Source organism: Argiope bruennichi, chromosome 4, assembly GCF_947563725.1.
Source record: "Argiope bruennichi chromosome 4, qqArgBrue1.1, whole genome shotgun sequence".
Lineage (NCBI taxonomy): Eukaryota > Metazoa > Arthropoda > Arachnida > Araneae > Araneidae > Argiope > Argiope bruennichi.
The window spans coordinates 26,960,025-26,981,684 of NC_079154.1; the positions used below are offsets into that span (position 1 = coordinate 26,960,025).

Below are 21,660 nucleotides of genomic sequence, written 5' to 3' on the forward strand. Positions count from 1 at the left end.
TCCATGTTGTTAACATTTAAAACCATTGAAAAAAATTCCATGAACATAAAGAAAAAAATCTAGAATATAAAAATCATGCTAATCTTATTGATTATGTAAACAAAAATTTCTCTATTTGTTTTTTCGAAAATTTCGCTATTTAACACTTTTAATTCGTTATTTTTTTTTTCACTGATAGCTTTTCTTTTATTTTCAGAAACAAACAAGAACCTTGAATGAAAAAACTTTTACAATCCTTATACAAGAATCATTAAAAAGTAAGCAGCTTTTAATGACTTTTAATGATAATACGGGCCCTGTGTGTCGAGATTGATCTAAATGTAATTAGATGCAATTACGACTTGTAGTTGCCCAATTAGAGGAAGTTTATAATTCTCTTTCCAGTATTTGAAGTATTTAAATTTAGATCTGGCAATCTATTTTTCTACACTTTAGCAGTTGTATCTTCGAATTCAGCAAGAGGATGAAGACCTTGAAATATTTTATCATGATATCACCGGAATTACAGTGAGCCATAAAATTGAGTATACACCTCTAAAACTTTTAGATTTCTTCCAATTACAAATTAAATATTGATTTAAAATATATAAATTTTTTTATCCTAGATACTTTAACCTCTGCTTTACCATCCTATAATAGCACAATTCTATAGTTAACTTATTTATTACGAAAAAAGTTATTCGATTCGAAGAAAAGATAGAAAACCATGCCACAAAATTGAGTATACACTTCTTATATTTGTAAATTTTGCCACCACTTTTTTTAGTTTCAAATTTTCTTTAGAGTTTCAGGAGTAGCTGCTGCTTATAACACGTGCTATTGCACTTCAACGCTTTTAAATAGTATTTTTTCCTCATTAAAAATCGTAAAATGGGCTCTCGTAGAGAAACTACTGAATCTGAACATTTATTGGTTGTAAAATGGTCGAAAGAGGGCAAATATCTTCGAGAAATCGCTTCGTTGATTGGTGTAACTCATGGTTGTGTCCAAAAAAATACTACAGAAGTATAAAAAAACTGGATCTGTGGCCAATATTCCTGGAAGAGGACGTAAAGAAACACTGAGTACTACAGCGAAGGGGAAGATCATTCACTCAGTAAAGAAAGATCCGAGGGTGAGTGCCTCTAAACTAGCTTTATCGATGTCCTCTACAATCGGGAAAAAGATCTCAGATGAAACAATTAGATGTACCCTTCACCAATATGGGTTTCATGGCCTTACACCAATACGAAAGCCACTCATCAAGTATGTGAATAGACAAAAGAGAGTGATTTTCGCCAAAGAACATCGTATGAAGCTTATTTCTTTATGGAACACTGTAATATTTTCTGATGAAGGTAAGTTTAATCTTTACGGAAGCGATGGACGATTTAAAATATGAAGAGAAGCTGGGAAAGCACTGGCACCTAAAAGCACCATTAAGACAGTCAAGTTCGGAGGTGGATCTGTTCTCGTTTGGGGTTGTATGTCGGCTGGAGGAGTTGGAGAGCTTGCTTTTATTGATGGTACTTGCTTTTATTGATGACAAACATGTATATTTGGGGATTTTAAATGATAACTTGAAAAAAAGTGCCAGTAAGTTGGGGCTTGGATCAAGCTTCATATTCCAGCAGGACAACGACCCCAAGCATACAGCGAAGATTGTGCAGTTATACTTACTGTACCATTGCAGGAAGCAATTACACACTCCAGACCTAAACGTTATCGAAAATTTGTGGTCGCAATCAGAGAAAGCTGTACATGAGCACGAAATCACAAGCAAGGAAGTTCTCAAGAAGGTTCCGAGAGAAGAATGGGCTAAAATTTCTGTTCAAACCACTAAAACACTAGTAGAATTTATGCCCAGAAGATTACAAGCTGTTATTCAAGCAAAAGGTTATGCAACAAAATATTAATTTGTACGTTTAAAGGAAATTAATAAAGGTGTATACTTATTTTTGTGGTGTTGTTTTTCCTCTCGTCTAGGATCTTTTATTTTTTTTCGTAAAAAATAAATAAACGTAACAATTTTATTAATATAGTACGGTAAAGCATAGACTAAAGTATATAAGGTAAAAATTTCAATCATCTTAAAGCAATATTTAATTTGTAATTGCAAAAAGTCTGTAAGTTTCTAAGCTGTATACTCAATTTTGAGGCCCACTGTATATGTTGATTTTTGGGGAAAAAAAGAAAGAATGCAGAATACATTTCCGAGTTAAATTTCTCTAATTTATGAAATGAAAGCCTTGTTTTTCATATTGTGAAACGTTTAACATGGAATGGGAAATATTATTTCTCTAAAGACTGCTTAAAGAAATTGCTGAATGAAACAGTCTTTGAATTAGGCACGTATGATGAAAAGTCTACAAGGTTGATAGTCTAGACTATTGAACGTCGTGATACTCAATTTTGCGCGTAGTTACTTCTTGGGAAGCAAAAACTTTTTACTTTCTCGTATACATAGTACAGAGAAAATATACAGTAATCAGCAAAAAATTTGAACTCGATATTTTAACGAACCTCCATGTTTTAGACCTCTCTGATTTCGAAAAACACATTTTTTGAAAATGTCCGTCTGTCCTTTCAGAAATTTGTAACGTGATAACCCAAAAACACAATGACTTAAATATATCAAATTTGGTAGGGGATTTTGTGACGAAAAGTTCAGTTTTGTGTCAAATTTTTGTTTGAATGGGTTGAGAAAACCATCCTGAAACACAAATTCGATTTCAGGATTCTACTAACGCATTCTTGGGATTGATCCGTAACTATTGTACGCCAATGTTATGTAAGGTGTTATATGGCATGACAAGTTTATTATAGAGTATGAGAGAAAATTTAGAGGAGACCAGTCCCGATGATTAAAAAAAGTGTTTAAAAATTTCAATTATATTTTCAATAAATAAATTAAATTACAAGTAAACGATTTTACTTATTTTCAGAGAATATTATTGCACACGTATCATTTCTACGAAGGCTAAATATTCGAGAAATAGACTTTTCCATGGTATCTTCAAATAAACGTTTAAAATCATCTCTTTAATTTTTTTTTCTCAAATTTTAATAAATATTTTTATTTTACAGTGATATTTTTCATCGTTCACTGATTAAGTTTCCCTTTGCGACGATAAAAAGGTTGTTAAATGTTGCGACGATATTGACGATATTAAATGTATTTTTTTTGTACATATTTACAGATACAAAATTATCTTATTTTATTTTTAATAAGTACGTCATATTTCATTGAAATTAAGATAAAAATTCTATTAATAAAATAAAGACAAATGAATCAAATCTAAAACATTAATATGATATGATATTTCGAACTAGAATATAGAATCTCAATTCTTCCTTCCTTCTTTTTTTTTTTTTTTTTTTTTTTTGTATCTTCTATCTCCTTTAACATTTTGTAATTAGATTTTGAATCACCCTGTAAGTGAACATAAATAACTTATAAGAATTATCTTACGATTTAATTCATAAAGAATAACAGATCGAATTATTAGATTTTAATGACTAGTTGAAAAGTAAAAAGATACCTCACTTTTAAAAACGAAATGTTACAAATTAATTTCAGTTTCTTTATTCCATATTGACGTATTGTGCTTGAAAACTGAACAATGAAAAACTTATTTATTAAAATCATAATATCAAAGATAAAACACCACACCATTCTGAATAGAAAATATCATTTATTACAAAATAATACTTTGTTAGTAGCATTATTTATATCAAGAAAATAATATCCTTAAGTTCTTAAGTACCCGCAGAAATCATTTTTGGCACTTCGGGGGTTTCAATTAAAAATTTTAGTTAATAACTAAGCATATATTAAAAATGTATTAAATGTTAATATTTAATTATAAAAATATCATTTCCAGCAAGCAGAAGGCTATTTCTGGCTTCAACCATTCACTATTTAAAGGATATTATAAAAAAAATCACACAGCAATTCAATATAACTGGAATGTTCAAAATATATCAATAATCACCTTCAATAAAAGCCGTGGACAATAAAATAAGTCTTGCATCTCTCGTATTATTTTATACTATAAAAACAAGCTTCTAATATATGTAACTTAAGTTTCGAAATGCAAATCACTGCTATTTGTAGTTACTAGATGTTAGAAAATTCTATGTTTTATTACATAGAATAAATTAACTGAATACTCAAAAATAAAAACAAGTCACAAAAATTTACCATTAATTTTGCAACACAATTATTGACTTAGCAATACGAATGGGAAACAATCAATTATTACTTTCAGAATATTATGTAGAAAATAGCTTTCGAAACAATTTATATCACATATTAAAGATAATAACTTTCAGCATTAATGACTTCATACACACACAAAAAAAAATAACGAAATAGTATTAAAAAAATGTTAATGTGTGAGTTTCTTTAATCAGTCTTGAGAGAAAAATAACACTTACTTCAACTGATTAATATTTTAAATTTCTCATAAAAATGTGTAGATGTAAAATAAAGATTCAAATGAAGATTTTCAGAAAAAATATAATAAAATAAAAAAACTGGAGACGAACTATTTCGATTTTTTTTAAGTTCCATTCATACACTGTATAAATGCAATATGAGAACTGAAAAATCCATTATCATTTTTTTTTCTAAATGTGTATTTAAAATATCAGTCTTTTGTCTAATATACAGTCAGGATACCTTAGCGAAATCGCTTATCCCAATTTTGACTTCCAGTCTGCGGGATATTCATCTTACACAACATATAACTCGAAAAATACCTCTAATTGGCTCCTGACTAGACCTGTAGGCAAGGCAAAAATATATGTGCCTACACAACTTGTAATGCGATAGATACACCTGATCGCATTTCTCACTAACATTTCATTCTGTTAAGGCTTCGAACGATATAAAATCACAAATCGAGCGATATCAAATCACAAATCGTGTTTCGATCAAATTATCAGCAGGGAACTGATAATTTAACAACTATGGTATCTGTTGTTCAATTTGAATATTCGTAAAGAACACTTTTAAGAATGGCATTTAGAATACCAGACAGGCAAAGGTATTTTTGATGGCGATTTGCCAGAATTGTTCTCGACTGGTGATTTTCTAGGTGGCAGACGAATAGGTTTCGAATCTATTTCATCATTAAGATTGACTGGTAAAGAATTATACTGAATCACGCCATCAAAATCGTTAGAATCATCGAATTTTGTCTTGGCTTGGAATTCTTCGATCAGCTGTTCAATTTTTTGGATAAAATTCTTATCATTACAGAGGTCACTATGCTGAAGAAGTTTTTCAACAACAGGAGATGCTAATTTTTCAGGCGACGGGGCAGAGTTCTTTCGCTGCAAAACAGTTTTGGGCAGAGATTGTCTTTCAGGAGACCAAAACATTCTTCTTGTAGGTTGTTGTTGTTGATTGTTCTGTTGTATGTTGCGGGCATTTTGTTGCATCACAGTTGTTCTGGGTTGGAATTTCGGAGGCGAAAGTTGCATTTTGGTATTTGGTCGTTGGTTGATTCTTGGCGAAGAATGTCTCTTGGGGTCGCATCTTCTGAAACTGCTTTCAATAATGGCTGCGTTTCTTCCTTTGGCATTCACGGGGGATGGGCCTCTGGAATGGAATATCAGGTTCTTCGTTTGCGCTGGACCTGATGAAGGAGTTTGGAATAAATCTTCTGAGCTTTGAGAACGAGTTTCGTTCCAGTTTTGCTGATAATGGCGTTGCGGCGAAACTTTCCCTATCTAAAAAGGAAAAAGAAATACTTTATTAAACCAATTTGGATTTTATATAATAACACAATTCAATAAATCAGATTTATATATCAAATTATGCATATACGGAAACAAATTTCTGAGTAATAACGTATAATGACTAAAATTATCATTGTACAATACATTTCAAAGATAACATTACCATCGTACAAAAATTTTATCTTAACCCTTTAAAAGACCATTTTTGCTAGTCATGATATATTAAAATAATTTTATGATTGAAATTGGCTTAAGAAAAATGACTGTTTTACTTATTAGATAAATTTAATTTGATTAATTAAATAATTTGGCTAATTAATAATTAAATAAAAAAAATCAATTCACGCCATTTTGCGTGAGATAAATAACTGAAGCACCTATAGGTTTCTGTCTTACAGAAAAATTTGTCAGAATTTATGCCAACCCACATTATTTCATATGAAGAATGACGAAGTTGGTGGGAAGCATACTTCCCATAGCTTTAGAAAGAATTAAAGCGCTTTAAAGATATATAAAAAAAGGACATACTTTACAAGTAAACCATATATATATTATTTTATAAAGCTTTCAGTTTTAACACATTTATTCTTACATAAGAATATATTCAAAAATATAAGTAATACATTTTATCAAGATTAAGAAAGGAAAAAAATTCTTTTAAAATTTTCTATCTGTTCTTTTTATTCAATGAGCGTTACATACAGTATAGTTATTTTACCGTTCTTATATCAATTTAATTCGTAGGCTTTAAAATATTTTTTCATAATAAATATTAACAATTTAATTAGTATTTTATGCTTTTACTATATGTTTTATTTGGAATTAGAGAACTGATTAATAAAATTAGTAATAATTTATAAGATTCCATACAGGGAAAAAAGCATGAGATAAAAGACAAACTCACCTTATTGCTACATTTTGTACTTAATAATAAAAAATTAGGTATTAATTTTATAGATATTATATATTATTGTATATGTTATTTTTTGTCTTAAATATTGCTTGTATTCCCTATATATTAATTTACCTAAAAGTAATATATATGATAAAATCCATGTTTTGTAAAATTTATTTCATTATTTTACACAGAAATATAAAGCAGAATTTTATGGATTACATTATTGTAGAATAAGATTATAAACATATTGAGCATTCTACTGGTTAAAACCTCATGGTTATAAACCTGTAATTTAGAGCCATGCGGTTGATTGGTTATAATACAAAAAAAAAAAAAAAAAAAAAAAAAAAAACCAGTTAGTTCTCATTTTTAAGCAGTACAATGCACTTGGGCGTCAAATGCCATGTTGGCGCATTCGTATACCACTGGCCATAAGTTCATATCATTTTATTATATTAATTTAATGAAACAGATCTTAAATAGAGATTCTTAAAAAATTTCAGATCCCCAAACTTACTTTTGGTGGCTGTTTGTTCTCAATCCTAGGCGTCAAAGCAGGTAAGCGGCTGTTCGAATTGCCACCATCACTCATCTTTCGCTGTATGCCTGCCCCAAAAGCGACAGTCACCGGTTGCTGTGAATAGTCTTTTCTCGGCACACCTGGTGAGTATTTCCAGGAGGAAGGCACAGTGTCCTTGAAGACAAGCTCTCTTCTTTCGATCGATCGTCTTGGTCTTCTCTTGAAAGTGTCATCATCAGAATTTTCGCCATCTTCATCAGAAGAGGTTGCGCCTTCCCTGGAGACACGACGAGGTGGTCTTTTGGGCGGAGATTTTCTTTCTAGAGTGTCCTGGAGACTAGAAGTGGACGAATCATCACTGCATGGCAAAGGCTGGAGTGGCAAGGGTCGACCAGTGGTGGGCGGAGATGACGAAGGGTGGGGACAACGTCTTGCTGGAGTTGGGGACATGTAGGATAAAGATCGACGGTGGCTTTGAGGGGATGATGGAGTACTAGACGGTGCCTGAGGTGGTCTGTAAATATATAGAGTAGAATTATAAAATTGAGTTTAACTAGCTTACTTTGTCTTAATATAGAAAAATGTATCCACTTGTTAAAAATTAGTCAAGAATGGTATGTGTCAAATTCTCTAAAAGGAGAATCAGTTATTTCTGCAGGCAATATTCAATCTTAATACGTGTTAATAGTACGGAAGATTTCAGCTTCACATCATGAAATAATTTTTGTTTTCAAAGTGTGGTAAAAATAGCGTATTTATAACAAGGCTAGTTTCAGAGTTTCGGTGTCCTGTACAAAATAATTGTGGCATCCTCCTCATATATATATCATATATTTGCATATATTTTTAATCCTCAATAGAATCAATGTACAAAGTATTTTTAAATGGTAGATGGCGCAGTTGTTTTCTGTAAACACAATGTAAAGAAAACAACTAAAACTCTCTACAGTACTTAGTTCTAGTGTTTTTGGTTAGTTTACCATTTGCTTTCTTTTCTATAGTATTTCAGCTAGCAGCCATACGAACTACGCAAATTTTTAAACTTTATGATTAGGAAATTGTGCCCCTAAATCTTCTGTCTAAATGAACTGCACAGCCTTAGAACTGACCCTGATTTAAAGACCAGAAGAGATAACCTTTTCTATAATATAAATGGGTTAAATAGATCTACAAACATATGTTTTAATGCTAAATACAGCAATATAGAATATTCCAATAGATATTTTAAAGAAAGTAACTGAATGCATATCTTGTCAACATACATTATTTGAATGTTTTTAATATAATAAAATTGATTTTTTTAGAGGAATCAATTGATCAATTAATTTTGTTCTATTTATTTTTTGAGCGATCAGTTGCTTAATTCTTCATCTAAAATATAAGGTGCCGAAATACATCTTATATTTTATTGTCAGCGATAGTAACAGGTCCGTCGTAGTAAATTTAACCACCCTGGGGAAAATTAATTTGGCGCTCCATCAAAACTGGAATAGAAATTCCAGCACTAAGTCCGAATGAAAATACTTAATAATATAACTAATAGGCTAAAAAGAATCATTTGTTCTTTTTTTTATATTTCATTATATTCCAAATTGGCGCCTTTTCTACTTAAGGTTTTGCAGTACAGATTCCACAAATCCTGATCGTATACATAATTAATTTAATTTAAATACATATATAATTAATTTAATTTAAATACATATTAGTACTTTTAACATATTTAGAAGAATAATTAATTTTTTTGGTTTATAATTAAAATAAATCCAATAAGATAAATTTTTAGGAACCTTGAATAAGTGGTTACACTCCAAATAGTTTATTGGATAACACGGCCTTGATGGTAACTATCGAATATGTTTCCAAGAGACTATTACACCAAGGTCGAAGCAATGATTTCGAAGAGTTAATTTCTTTATGGGTAGAATAATTGGCAGGGTTTTTTTTTTCCTAGCAGCGTTAACCAGAGAACTAATAGTCAAATTACTCCATTAAGTTTCAAACGACCACTTCAATGCCAAAACATATTACTCCTATCTTCAGTCAATTCGCTTTTTCGGCATTTGAATATGCAATCTTACTGTGTATCATAGGCGTATATAAATGGAGGAAAAACATTTAGAATTTTAGTTTCTGCCATTTTCTTTTTTTTTTTAAAAATTCATATAACAAAATGATTGAAAGATTAATTACACTGTCATTCAATGGCAATCGAAATAATCAGAAATATAAAATTACTAGAGGCGTGGTTACAAAAAAGCTCAATTCGATCAACGATAAAAAAGAAGAAAAAAATTTAATCACAATATATATTGTACTTGTCAAAACACTGAAATGTGAAAAGACATACAATTCACTGATTCCAAAAGAAACAATACAAGATACTTCGAATTTCAATTAGTGGGTTTCAATGGAATCTAAACTGCGCTTCTATCAGTAAGGTTTTGATTATTTTTACATGTCATCGAATTTGTAATAGTAACCTTCATGCACTTCCTTTTGTGCTGAATACTTTTTCATTTCAATTTACTACCAAACGGTGCGGCCTTGTCTGAGACTCGCTCCAATAGATAGAAATGAGAAACCAAAAATATGTTCCTTGTCTGGCACGTACGCCCACATTCGTAGCAAGAGCACATTCAAAAAGTCGTAAAAATACCTTCCATACGCGTAACACTTATTTAAGCGAACAGGTAGCATATACTTCCGCCTAAATGCGGCGACAAATCGGATGGTAAAAGTGGGCAGTTGGATATTTAAAAGAATTTGCCTATAGACCCACACAGAGAGCAGACAACAGAAATGTTGCTTAATCGGTCTTCTACGATACAAACCAACGAAGGTCAAGCAAGTGACTGTCCTTGAAAAAGCTGAACCTTATGATAAGGATGTGGTTTCGAATGTTTAAATAAATCCCAGATTTATGCATCTAGAAAAAACTTTATGGTTATGGATTTTATAAAGAGCGTGACTTGGTACTAATAATGGAGATCACACTTAAGCTGAATGAATATGTGCATTTGATTCAATGGAATTGAAGTTGAAGACTTTTCTGAAAAAAAAAATGCTGTTAATCGTTAATTGCTGTGGCTATTTCTATGAAATTAAAAAAAAAGAAAAAAAAAAAAAGAGTCTTATTGGATTTTTATGGCTAGAATTTTCAACCTGATGATGATATACCCCTGCGATCTTGCCATGTTTGTTTATTTAAATAAAAATTAGTTTTTCATGCCATAAATAAATATAAATGAAAAGTTAAGTGTGTTTATGTTCATCCATTAATTAAAAAAAAATAGCATTCACAATTTTCTAACGATTTGGAAATAATTTCGAATTCTAAGTGCTCAAAAAATGTTAATTCACAATTATTTTTTTTATATTTGTGAAAATATTTAAATATCTAGATATATAACTATTTCCATTTATTAATTAATAATTTAATTTGGCGATTTTTTTAAAAAAAATAGCACTCTTATAAATTTTCAAAAAATTGGGTTTTGTTTAAGTTCGAATTTGAAAATTGATTTTCTAAGTAATCAGATTTATCCATATTTTTTGGATATGTTTTGGAATATATAGTCTAATTTTAATTGCTAATGAAACGCATACATCGCACTAATATTAAAATTATTTAAAATATTAAAAAAAATTAATATTATCGAATACAAATTGTTTCTGAATTATTATTAGGTCTCAGATTTTAAAAGCCTCCTAGGAAAAAATATTTTGAGCAAGATATTTGCCTTACATGGAATGAATTATTATAATATGCACAGAAAATGGGAAAAAAAAGTTTTAAAAATAACCCGCAGTCAAAGTGATAATCACTGAAAGAATAATAATTAAAAACATAATCGGACAAAACAGGAAGAAAAAGAATATGAGCATAAGAAATTGTTAATTATATTTTATTGTTTCGTTTTTTGTTAATCTACTTATATTTGAAAGTTTTTATTCATAAATAATAATTTTAAAATACTATAATTATAAAATACTTAAGATTTTAATTATTTTATTAAAACGCGCCATTTAAATTTTTTGAAATAAAATATTAACCATTTAAAATTTAATTCTAAATTTACTTTTATTGTATAATTTTAAAGCGAAAGTATTATAGTTTTTCCCTGATTAATAAAACCAAACAATTCGTCAAACTGCTGCTATTAAAAGAAAAAAAAAGAAATTTTTTTTTTAACGATTTGAAAGAACTTTTAGTAAACAAGTTACGCACTCTTAAATCCTTCTTGATGACCTTCATATAAAAATATTGTTTGAAAAAAAAGAAATAATAATGACATTTTGCTGCAAAACTGCTCATAAAAAATCATTAGTTAAATTTCCTACAAAATAAATGCTATTTTTTTTAATTTTTTCAAAAAAGGGTTCGCCTTAATTTATTTTTTATATAACTGGAAATATTATTTTCAATATCAATAATTTATAATTTAAAAAATGAAAATTGCTTGCAATTGTCATATAATTTCTGATCACTTCTTAAAGTTCACAAAAAAAAAAAAAAAAAAAAAGACATGAGAATAAATATGTATATAAAAAAAGGAATTTTATACAGAAAAATTTAAATTCAACTATATTTTGTATAGAATTTTTTACAGAATATAATGCATATTTATTTAAAATTTAATGTATAACGAATCTTTCAATTTTTAATGAAAAATATCTCAAACAATTCACTGCTCACTTTACAAATACAGCCGAAAAGATTAATTCTTTTCAGGAAACAAAATGAATTCCAAAAAAGATGAAGGGAAAAAAGAAAAAAAAAATCACAAACAGAAATAAATCGTTTGGTTCGACCCACAGTGGCACATTATAATATCTCTTCGCATTCGGGGTCAGAATTTATTACTTCCTGCTGCACATCCTCGTTTCCGGTTGTCGTTGAACCCTATTAGTATTCCTCTTCTCACTTTGCTTACGTATGTTGTTCTCTTTCGACTGCTTAATTAAGTTTGAACCACTTAACCTACAGTGATAACTACATCGAAAATTACTACACAAAGGATGATAACACTTTCAATTAACAATAGAGAAAACGTGGGTCTGAAAGTGAAGTGTTCATTGTATCATCCAGCAGGTTTTGCTTTTTCCTTTCCTGGGGCTATTTTAATGTTGTAGGCATGCTGTCATTAATTTTTTTTTATTTGACGACATACTTTATTTTTTTATTATTTAGATAAGGGGTTCTTAAATTACAGGTCCCAATCCAAATGAGGCCGTCTGTGGTGTGGAGAGGGTAAGTATTATTGATGGCATAATGTATTTTTTTTCCCCGCTTCGATTTCATCATTCATGTGTGATTACCATATATGGTTTTAATTAATGAACATTCTCGGATATACTCCCAAATAAATGTTCCGTCTGATTGGAAAATGAGTTTTGGATGAAACCGTGACCGTCACAAATACTGTTCATTCTCGGATTCGAAAACCTTCCGCACTTTTGCGCATGCATCAAGATGAGTTTATTTAGTCAAAATAGGGATGAGAGGAAAGATGAAAAGAGATGTTTATATTTAATAATAAAGTGATCTCTATTTATTCGTGAATTTATTAGGCGAAAAAAATGAAGGAAAATTCGTAATATTGATAAAAAAAAAAGATTCTAATTAACAATAAAATGTTTTAGAGCCATTTTTATTTTCTGTAAAGAACCTAAACATTAAATTATGATGAATAAATGGGAGACTTTGGTTCTTAAAATTTGATAATTCACTTTTTTACAAAATAATAATATTTTTTTTTATAATAAAAACCTTTTTTTTTTATTTGTTATCGAATTTTTTTATAATATTTTGAAATTAACAACGAAATATAATCTCGGTCACATTTAATGATGTTATATAAACTATTTTTTGTGCCACACCTGAAAGCGTGTTTTTTATTTATTTATTTTTAGCCACTTGAATTAACCATGTAAGCAATCAATACAAAATTTTGAGTTAAAATTAAATAATACGGTCAGAAAATGACATGTACACAAATACCATGAAAACAACAACAACCCCTGAACGAAATAGTATTTAGTGTAAATCTAATGTAAGCAAATCTATCTAAATCAATGTCAAGGAATGACGAAGAATTCTGGAATTGATTTCATTTTCCGTGTCTAATCCCTTAGCGAGGTCTAAGAGTTGAAAAGTAGTAATTTCAGGATATTGAAACGAATAGTAGGATACTTGATTTCGATTTCAATCAATTAGAAAGCCAAAGTGGATCCTCGCTTAACGAACATATTTCGTACCCGAATCTTACTCGTAATACGTAACAATTTTATTCGTTAAACAAAACAATTCTTTTCCCACAGTAATCCATCCATGAGACAATATGTTTTACTCCGAAAAAAAAAGTACTAGCAAATATATAACAATGTAAAATATTATTTATAATGTATGTTTTCTTTACCAAAAAAAAAAAAAGTCTAAAGACATTTGTCTTCAAAATCAAGAGAAAATAAGCGATAACATTATCATTCAATGTATTTATAGCGCACATTACTACTGCCATATCAGAGTGATGCTCCTCAACATACGATGCAATAATTTTCCACGTTTTCAACATTTTCCTTAGCTCACTGGAAGACTCTTTCACTGTTGCGTCTATTATTGCCTTCTTCTAAGGAGCAAATCTCCTCCGCGGCTTTTTGTTGTGACACAGATTGCAACTCCATAAGCTCTTTGTTAGTTCTGACTATGTTCTTCTACTAGTTCATCGATGTCGTAGTTATCCACTTCTACCCCCGTGATCATGGACACAGACAAAATTTCGTCGATTAAAGTCACGTAGATTTGCTGAAACTCTTCAGAGTCGCGTTTGACAACGCTATCCGGCCAGACTTTTATATATATATATATAAGGAGCTTTTTTTGAAACAAGTGTTTAACATAGACTGGTACCAACCGCCAATCCAACATTTGACGTCATGATGTCTCACTACCACTCGTTCTGCGAAACACCGTTCGTTTCGCGAGCCCTTTTTTATAATTTGCTTTGCTTGTTATGTAAATTATTTCTTTAAGCGAGATGTGACTGTAACAACTAACACTAAAGTAGTGTAGTGTAGTTAGCGACACAACTAAAGCAGTGTCCTCTCCTCAGTATTTTCTGTGCAATGAAGTCATTAAAAATGTTTTGCAAGAAGAAAGAGAACAGTAATTGATAAAATACGAAGGGAATATTTGAAAACAGTTTTGAGAAAATATTACTAATAAGTTTCAATCTTTATGAAAAATAATTCAACAAAAAGTAGAGTTGAAGATTTTTTATAATTTCGGATATGTGTCGAAATTAATTAAATAGATAAGCAAGTTTTAAACAATTGGGTTTATTTCTCGTTTTTATAACTTAATTTACAAATTTCCAATAAAAATTTTTTTTCTTTATTAAGGCATTTTTAAGTAGAATAATGAGAATACATCAAAGAGAAACTCGATTATATGTCTGATTTAAATCTGCTTCTCTAAGCCATTCAATAAGCTTTCCTAAACGTTTGTTGATAGTCATTTATTTAGAAAATGTTGCAATCAATAAGAAGGTTATAGCAGTTGACAGCTAAGTGATGGATTGATGTAAATGAATGACAATCGAACTATTAATCAAATATCAACTTATGAACCATTTCATCATGTTATCTACTGAACTTCTCTGTGTAAATAACGTCGCATTTCCATCAATCATTTACGGCAGGAAAAAGAAGTAAGGAGAGCTCAATATAAGGACACGTATTGTTAAGAAATTAAGGCGGTGAGTAGGATGTAACATTGCAAATTTTCGAATAAATCCAACCATATAAGTTGAGAAATGTTCACGAATCATATAAGGTGATAAAAATTTAATAAAACAAGCAACAACCTTTTTTAAAAATTCTTTCTTAAAGTTCAGTCGAATTGCGTCATTATTAACTTTTTTTAAATGAACAGAACTGGTAAGAAATGATGGTATCAAACTTAACCATCAAAGGGCATTTTTTTTTCAATTCATCTATACTAATAATAAAGATGAATGTGTGTTTATGTCTGTTGACGCTCTGCAGGCCAGATTGTTTAACCTAGACCTATCAAATTTGGCTCATATGTATCTTGGAAAATGAGACCGTGAAGTAAGGTTTATGAAATTTTAACAACAGTTTTAATTAATAAACACTTAAGCTGAATTTTGGCGATAATTTCCAAAAATATTACTGAGCAAAAATGAATTTTACATTGCTTTAAAATATAATTTTTTTTCTCCTTTTAATGATAATTAAATAATTGTGAAAAATTTGCTGCATTTTGGAAACATTTGGAATTTTGCTGAATTTTTATTTCATTTATTTATTGATGCCTAATTTTTAATAACAACTAACATTCTTGCTCTGAAATTTAAACCGTTTTCATTGTTCCATCAAATATTTCATCTTGTGATTTTCTTCTATTACTGAAAACTAAAGAAAATGGAATTTGCTTGATATCTGCGTTGTTTACAAGACAGACAAAGAAAGTGAAGTTACAAAAATCTCAGTGATTCACGTCCCAAGAGATGAACTAAAATTTCGTTTTTATTGAATACCAAATTCACCAGTAGAAAAGAAGTAAACAGATGGAAATCCATAGAATGACTAATATGCAGATTCGAATACATTTCGAAAAAGAAAAAATCGAATATCAGTTTATATCATCAATAGATAGAAGCAAAATGCACTGAAAATTAAAAATAAATTGCCTTTTCTTTTCGCAACCATGTAATCTTTTTTCTTTTTTCATAGATAAAATAAAGTTTAAAGACCAAATCTCATTTTGATATTTAAAAATAGTGGTTTTCCAATAAAAAAATCTATTTAATCTATTTAACATACCACTTCAACCTCTTACAATGAACTCCATGAATATCTTTGTATTGAATTTTTTCTCGAATCTCCAATTTTCATTAAAATCGATTTCTACGTATCAAATAAGTTTTTTTATATAGCGAACAAAAAAAAAAAAAAAAAAAAAAAAGGACGGAATAAGTAGTTATTTATTGCTGATAATAAATGACGGTATTGAATTCATATTTCTTTTAACATGAATGAGAACTTAATTATAGTTAATTAACTTACAAAGCAGGAATATGCGATGACTATTTTGATAAATGAATCCCAAGATGCTGATGGCAACAATGATAATATCATTAAAAAAATCTAGAAAAAAAAATCATACAAACGTTTCAACTGTATGATGTAGCTTCTGACATATTCTTAACGTTATAAAAAGAATTCACTCCCTTGAATTAAAGTGAAACGTTATTATGAAAAAGCTTCCATAAAATATTAAGTTTAAGCAAAGGTTAGGGACTACTTTATCTAAAAATAAATAAAAATTTAGTTTCATTCTTTCTCGTACACTATCATATATTTTTTTAGTATATCATAATTTTAGAGCATTCATGTTCCTTTTAATTCAAAGAAATTAAATATGCTTCGTTGTTCTAAGTAAAGAAATTATAATATTTGTAATGCTTATTCCTTATTTATATTTAAAAAAAAAACTGTAGAATTTTAAAAAAAAGTAGAATATAGAAAAATATGTATAAAATCTTCAAGCTTGAAATATAAAGTTCGACTGTATTTAATGGGCTAACAATTTTGAATCACAGACGTCTTCGTTAAATTGGTTATCTCTATTTCACGAAAAAAACAGACCATTACACATGCCCAGTTTCATGATGCCAAAGACTTCTAAATATTTGCCGAAACTTGACTCCTAGAATGAAGGCAGTGACATGTGACAAACTGCAGGAAAAAAGAAGTCCCCAGCTGTGAAAACGACGGTAACATTAATAACACCACGCTGTGTGGCTGGTTTTACTCATTTTATTATTATTACTTTTTTTCTTTTTTTCGAATTCAACCTCTTGTGTACGAAAACGGATACTTAGGCGTGGCCGTAAAGAAAGAAGTGTTCCCAATTTGTTTACTCTTTAGGAACATGGTGGGCTGTTTAGGTCGGCTTATTCGTCAAATTACGGCACAGTGTTTATTACCTCCTCAGATGTAGCTTTGAATGCACTCGCGTGACCTCAGTTGCGTCATGTAACTGTTCGAAAATGCATTGCCATTCCCCCCCCCTCCACCTCCAAAGTTTTGCTGCCGAGTACTTTATTGTAAACTGAGGAGAGTGAATCATTATTCATTCTTAATGTTTACAAGTGAATTTTTTTTTTCCCTGATAGACATAAGATATTTTAAAATTTTGTTTAATCGATTAAATGGTGTCCGGTCGTTATATTATTTTTATTTTTATTTAGAACATAAAAGGTGGGGATATTGTGTTTCGTGGCATTCTTTGAAGCTGCGCTGCGGTATATAAATGTAAAGATATTTTAAATTCTAATTTAAACTTAATTTATTTCCTAAATTTAACTCATGCTAACTTCATTCTAAAATTTTCTCTTATTTCCTGATCCAATTCCACCTTTTATTTATTTAATTAATACTACAGAAGCTCAGTAAAAATGCTTAAATCAACAGTTCTCATGCTCCGAGTGAGAGGATAAAAAATCTATCAAGCGGAGCGAATTCTTGGGTACCTATAGTTAGTTCCCTTATCTAAATCATCGTGATAGATACCTACCCTTACCTAAATCGACACGTGTGAAGAAATCCATATCAGAATCTCATCGTATATAATCATCGGGGGAAATATTTCTGTCGCTCATTTCTCTTTTCGCTCTTGTGTTGTGATGTAGATTGATATATCTCGTCGCTTCTTGCTTGTACATAAATTACGCCTCCCGGGATGGAATAAAGCGAAGTATAAAAAATTCGAAGTGTTTTCTCTCTCTTCGGCCACAAAACTGCTCACAAATGTGTGTTTTTACATATATTTGCATAAATCGTACAAAAAAACCAAATATTATAATCGTCAGAAAATTTGAATGTGAAATTTTGATGAATCTCCACGTTTTAAATCTCTCTGGATTGAGAAAGAAAGAAAAGAAAAAAAAAAAAAGAGGGGGGGGGGGATTAATAAATAATTCAAAATTAACTCAAATTTCTTCTTTAACTCAAACACTAATAAATAACTAAAAAAAAATATTTTAAAAAAATCAATATGACAGTTAGAGAAAATTCGCATGTAATTTTTTGACCAAAGCTGTAGATTTCTGTGAAATTTTAACCGAATAGTCTTTTTGTCTGGCAGTTCATGTGCATGAGGACAAGATAATTTTAAAATGCAACGAGATGGAAGGATGAAATTCGCATGCGAATTTATCACTAACATTATAGGGTATGCATCAAATTTTGGACCAAATAGTTTATGGACATAGTGCTTGCCTATCCATGTCTGTTTGAATATGATATCTGTAGTGAATAGCTTATAAGCCAGTTAACAGCTACGCTATACGGTAATTGCTTTTGTACTGTGGTCATGTTACTGGGCTGCGAACCACAAGGTCCCAGGTTCTATTCTCGCTCAATTCAATCCGCCACATTGGTGACCTCGGACGATGATCGTTCAACTTACGTACAGCTGTTGTGGCGCCATCTACCCACAGCAAACCAAAGTCGTCAGACTCAGTTGACGCAACAACAACAACCATTCACCTACACACACTCGCCATAAGGCTTGGCGCTTCTCAAATGCTCAAATGGGCGCATTAGAATCAACAGCTAATACATCACCACTCAACAGCCATATCGTTCGTCTCACCTCCGATTCTCTGGAGGGAGAGTCTGTAATGAAAGCTTACAAGCCAGTTAACGGCTACACTACAAGAGCAATTGCTTTGGTACTGTGGTCATGTTACTGGGCTGCGAACCACAAGGTCCCGGGTTGTATCCTCGCTCATACCAATCTGCTTCAGTACAAAACGCAATAAGCAAGGTAAATGAAATTGAGTGGTTTTGCCACCAAAATAATACATCAACATCAACCTTTGGATTTCATCGACCAATGGAATAAGGTTCTAAACTGAATTCGCTTTTCTTTATTGTATTATGGAACTTATATAAAACGTGCCATATTGAATAAATACAATAAGAAAACCGACTGAAGAGTGGGCCAACACAGTAAAAAAAAAAAAAAAAAAACTATGGATAAGAAAAATGCAAGGTCAAGACTTTTCATATAAAGTAAAATACAAGACAGACTGTATGATTTTAAAGATGAAGGTTGTTGACTCTGAATTATTATCGATAGACTACTCTGCAATCAAATTGACACTTTAAACTCGGAATAATAATTTGATGCATAATTATTCACCTAATACAAGGACTTGACTACTGCTTTGAAAAACAAACATACGTCATTGTTTTAAGTTGAATTTTTGCGAACAATTAATTTACATCTTTTTACCACTCTGTAGGTATTTTTAACAACTAAAATTTAAAAAATAAATATAACGACGAAAAGCGATTTTACATTTAAAGACAAATTTTAACTACTTTACATTTAAAGAAATTTTAATGAGTATATACTGTTTTATTAGATTTCTTTTATTTACTGCAATAAAATGTTACTTATTGGATATAAAAAGTGCTGATGTTATTAAAATTATGTTCCGTTTTTAATGAAATAACACAACAGGATATTACATAATGTATCAAAATTATATTTAAAAATTACATTAAAAAATCATTTAATAGGTGTAAAAAAAGCGCAGCTTGCATTACATTTCTTATCAAGGTATGAATTTTTCGCCTAAATAAAACTAAATTAATGACGAATTCTTCACACAGACGGCGCTGTGTCTTAAAACCAGCATTAAAACTCAAATGGATTTAGAGCATTTATTTCGTCTCAAAGAGTTGCTAAACAATCCATCTACCACCATAGTTCAAAGTACATGCATTCTGCAGAACGTATCACATCTAAAAAGTAGACAGCATGTAAAATTGGTGCAACTCCTGTTAAATCTGAAAATCCCGAAAATGTAAACAAAACTATAAACAATTTTTTCTCTGGTGGCTTTACATCCCCCTTTTTATTTTCGGCTTCTGTAGTATGGACAAGGCTATAAACTGCCCCGTTTTTAAGGGGGGAGGATTTAACATCATTAGAAGAATTTCAGTACAACTAGTATGCCATTTAAAAGATTTTATATTTAGTTTAAAAACATAATCAAAAGAAGTTTTGGTACATCTTGTACTTTTTATAAAGAATCTAATAGTAAGCAAATAAACAAAGGATTAAAGAATTCCAGGACAAAATAGTGAAAGAAAAGTGAGAGGGTTTTTGATGTAAACAAACAACCTTACAGGAAAGAAATCAACAAATCTGAAACATATACTTTTAAACTTATGCCCTTTTAAACATATTTTCTTTTTTGAGTAATACTATCGCTAGGAAGTTGCCTGCAATGCAAGAACCCACACAAGGAAAAGAATTATATGACATTTAAAGCCAAAAGAGACAGATTACATTCACTCATGTGTGGAAAATGATAACCACATATGCTAATATGTTGTGCGACAAAACATCGCCAGAACTGCGTGCATCCATTAGAATACATTAGGGAGAAAGTAACATGTAAAGGAAGGAAAAGTAATTAGGTAAGGTAAGAAGATATGCAACACGAGAAGGAAAGTAACAAATAGATAAAAATAATCAGTCCTTGAATTACCTATTGTACGTCACGTGCATACTGGGGATGGAACTCTTGCCTTGCACCATTGTTAGCTTTGCAGATGTGGATGTTCGATGCCCTGGAAATACATAACAATAAGTATTTTAATTCGAAAACATATAAACATGCTATAAAAAGCTATGTACACATTTAATAACTTAGTTAAAAGGTTCTCGGAAAAGGAAGAAAGTAAAGAGACATAAGTAACATTTATCTTTTACGGAAAGTAATTATAAAGATAGAATTATTTTAATATTAACAATATTTTGGAGTTTATCGCGAGGTGTTCAAGTTATCTAATATATCTAAATAATGAATAAAAAAAATGTAATATGGAATATTAAATTTGTAAATAAAGTTATCGCTGTATTTTCCTTGTTTGTTTCAATAACATGGCATAGCAAAGGGGGATATTCTAAATAATAATAAAAATGTAGTATGGAATATTAAATTTGGAAATAAAGTTATCGCTGCATTTTCCGCGTTTGTTTCAATAACATGTCATAGCAAAGGGGGATATTCTAAATAATAATAAAAATGTAGTATGGAATATTAAATTTGGAAATAAAGTTATCCCTGCATTTTCCTCGTTTGTTTCAATAACATGTCATAGCAAAGGGGGATATTCTAAATAATAATAAAAATGTAGTATGGAATATTAAATTTGGAAATAAAGTTATCGCTGCATTTTCCGCGTTTGTTTCAATAACATGGCATAGCAAAGGGGGATATTCTAAATAATAATAAAAATGTAGTATGGAATATTAAATTTGGAAATAAAGTTATCGCTGCATTTTCCGCGTTTGTTTCAATAACATGTCATAGCAAAGGGGGATATTCTAAATAATAATAAAAATGTAGTATGGAATATTAAATTTGGAAATAAAGTTATCCCTGCATTTTCCTCGTTTGTTTCA

The 21,660-nt window shown here is 30.1% G+C and overlaps 1 protein-coding gene across 1 annotated transcript in view; it reads right to left on the reverse strand.

Annotated features, from left to right (window-relative positions):
- Window positions 1-3,654: 3,654 nt before the first annotated feature.
- The window catches only part of LOC129966538 (GAS2-like protein 1), a 68,843-nt gene continuing 50,837 nt past the window's right edge, over window positions 3,655-21,660 (reverse strand). Inside the window, exons 5-7 of the mRNA XM_056080977.1 lie at window positions 20,741-20,822; window positions 7,143-7,659; window positions 3,655-5,718 (exon numbers count right to left, since the gene is read on the reverse strand). Of these exons, the coding sequence (XP_055936952.1) occupies window positions 4,996-5,718; window positions 7,143-7,659; window positions 20,741-20,822 (1,322 nt within the window). The 3' untranslated portion in view covers window positions 3,655-4,995. The remainder of the gene's footprint in view (window positions 5,719-7,142; window positions 7,660-20,740; window positions 20,823-21,660) is intronic.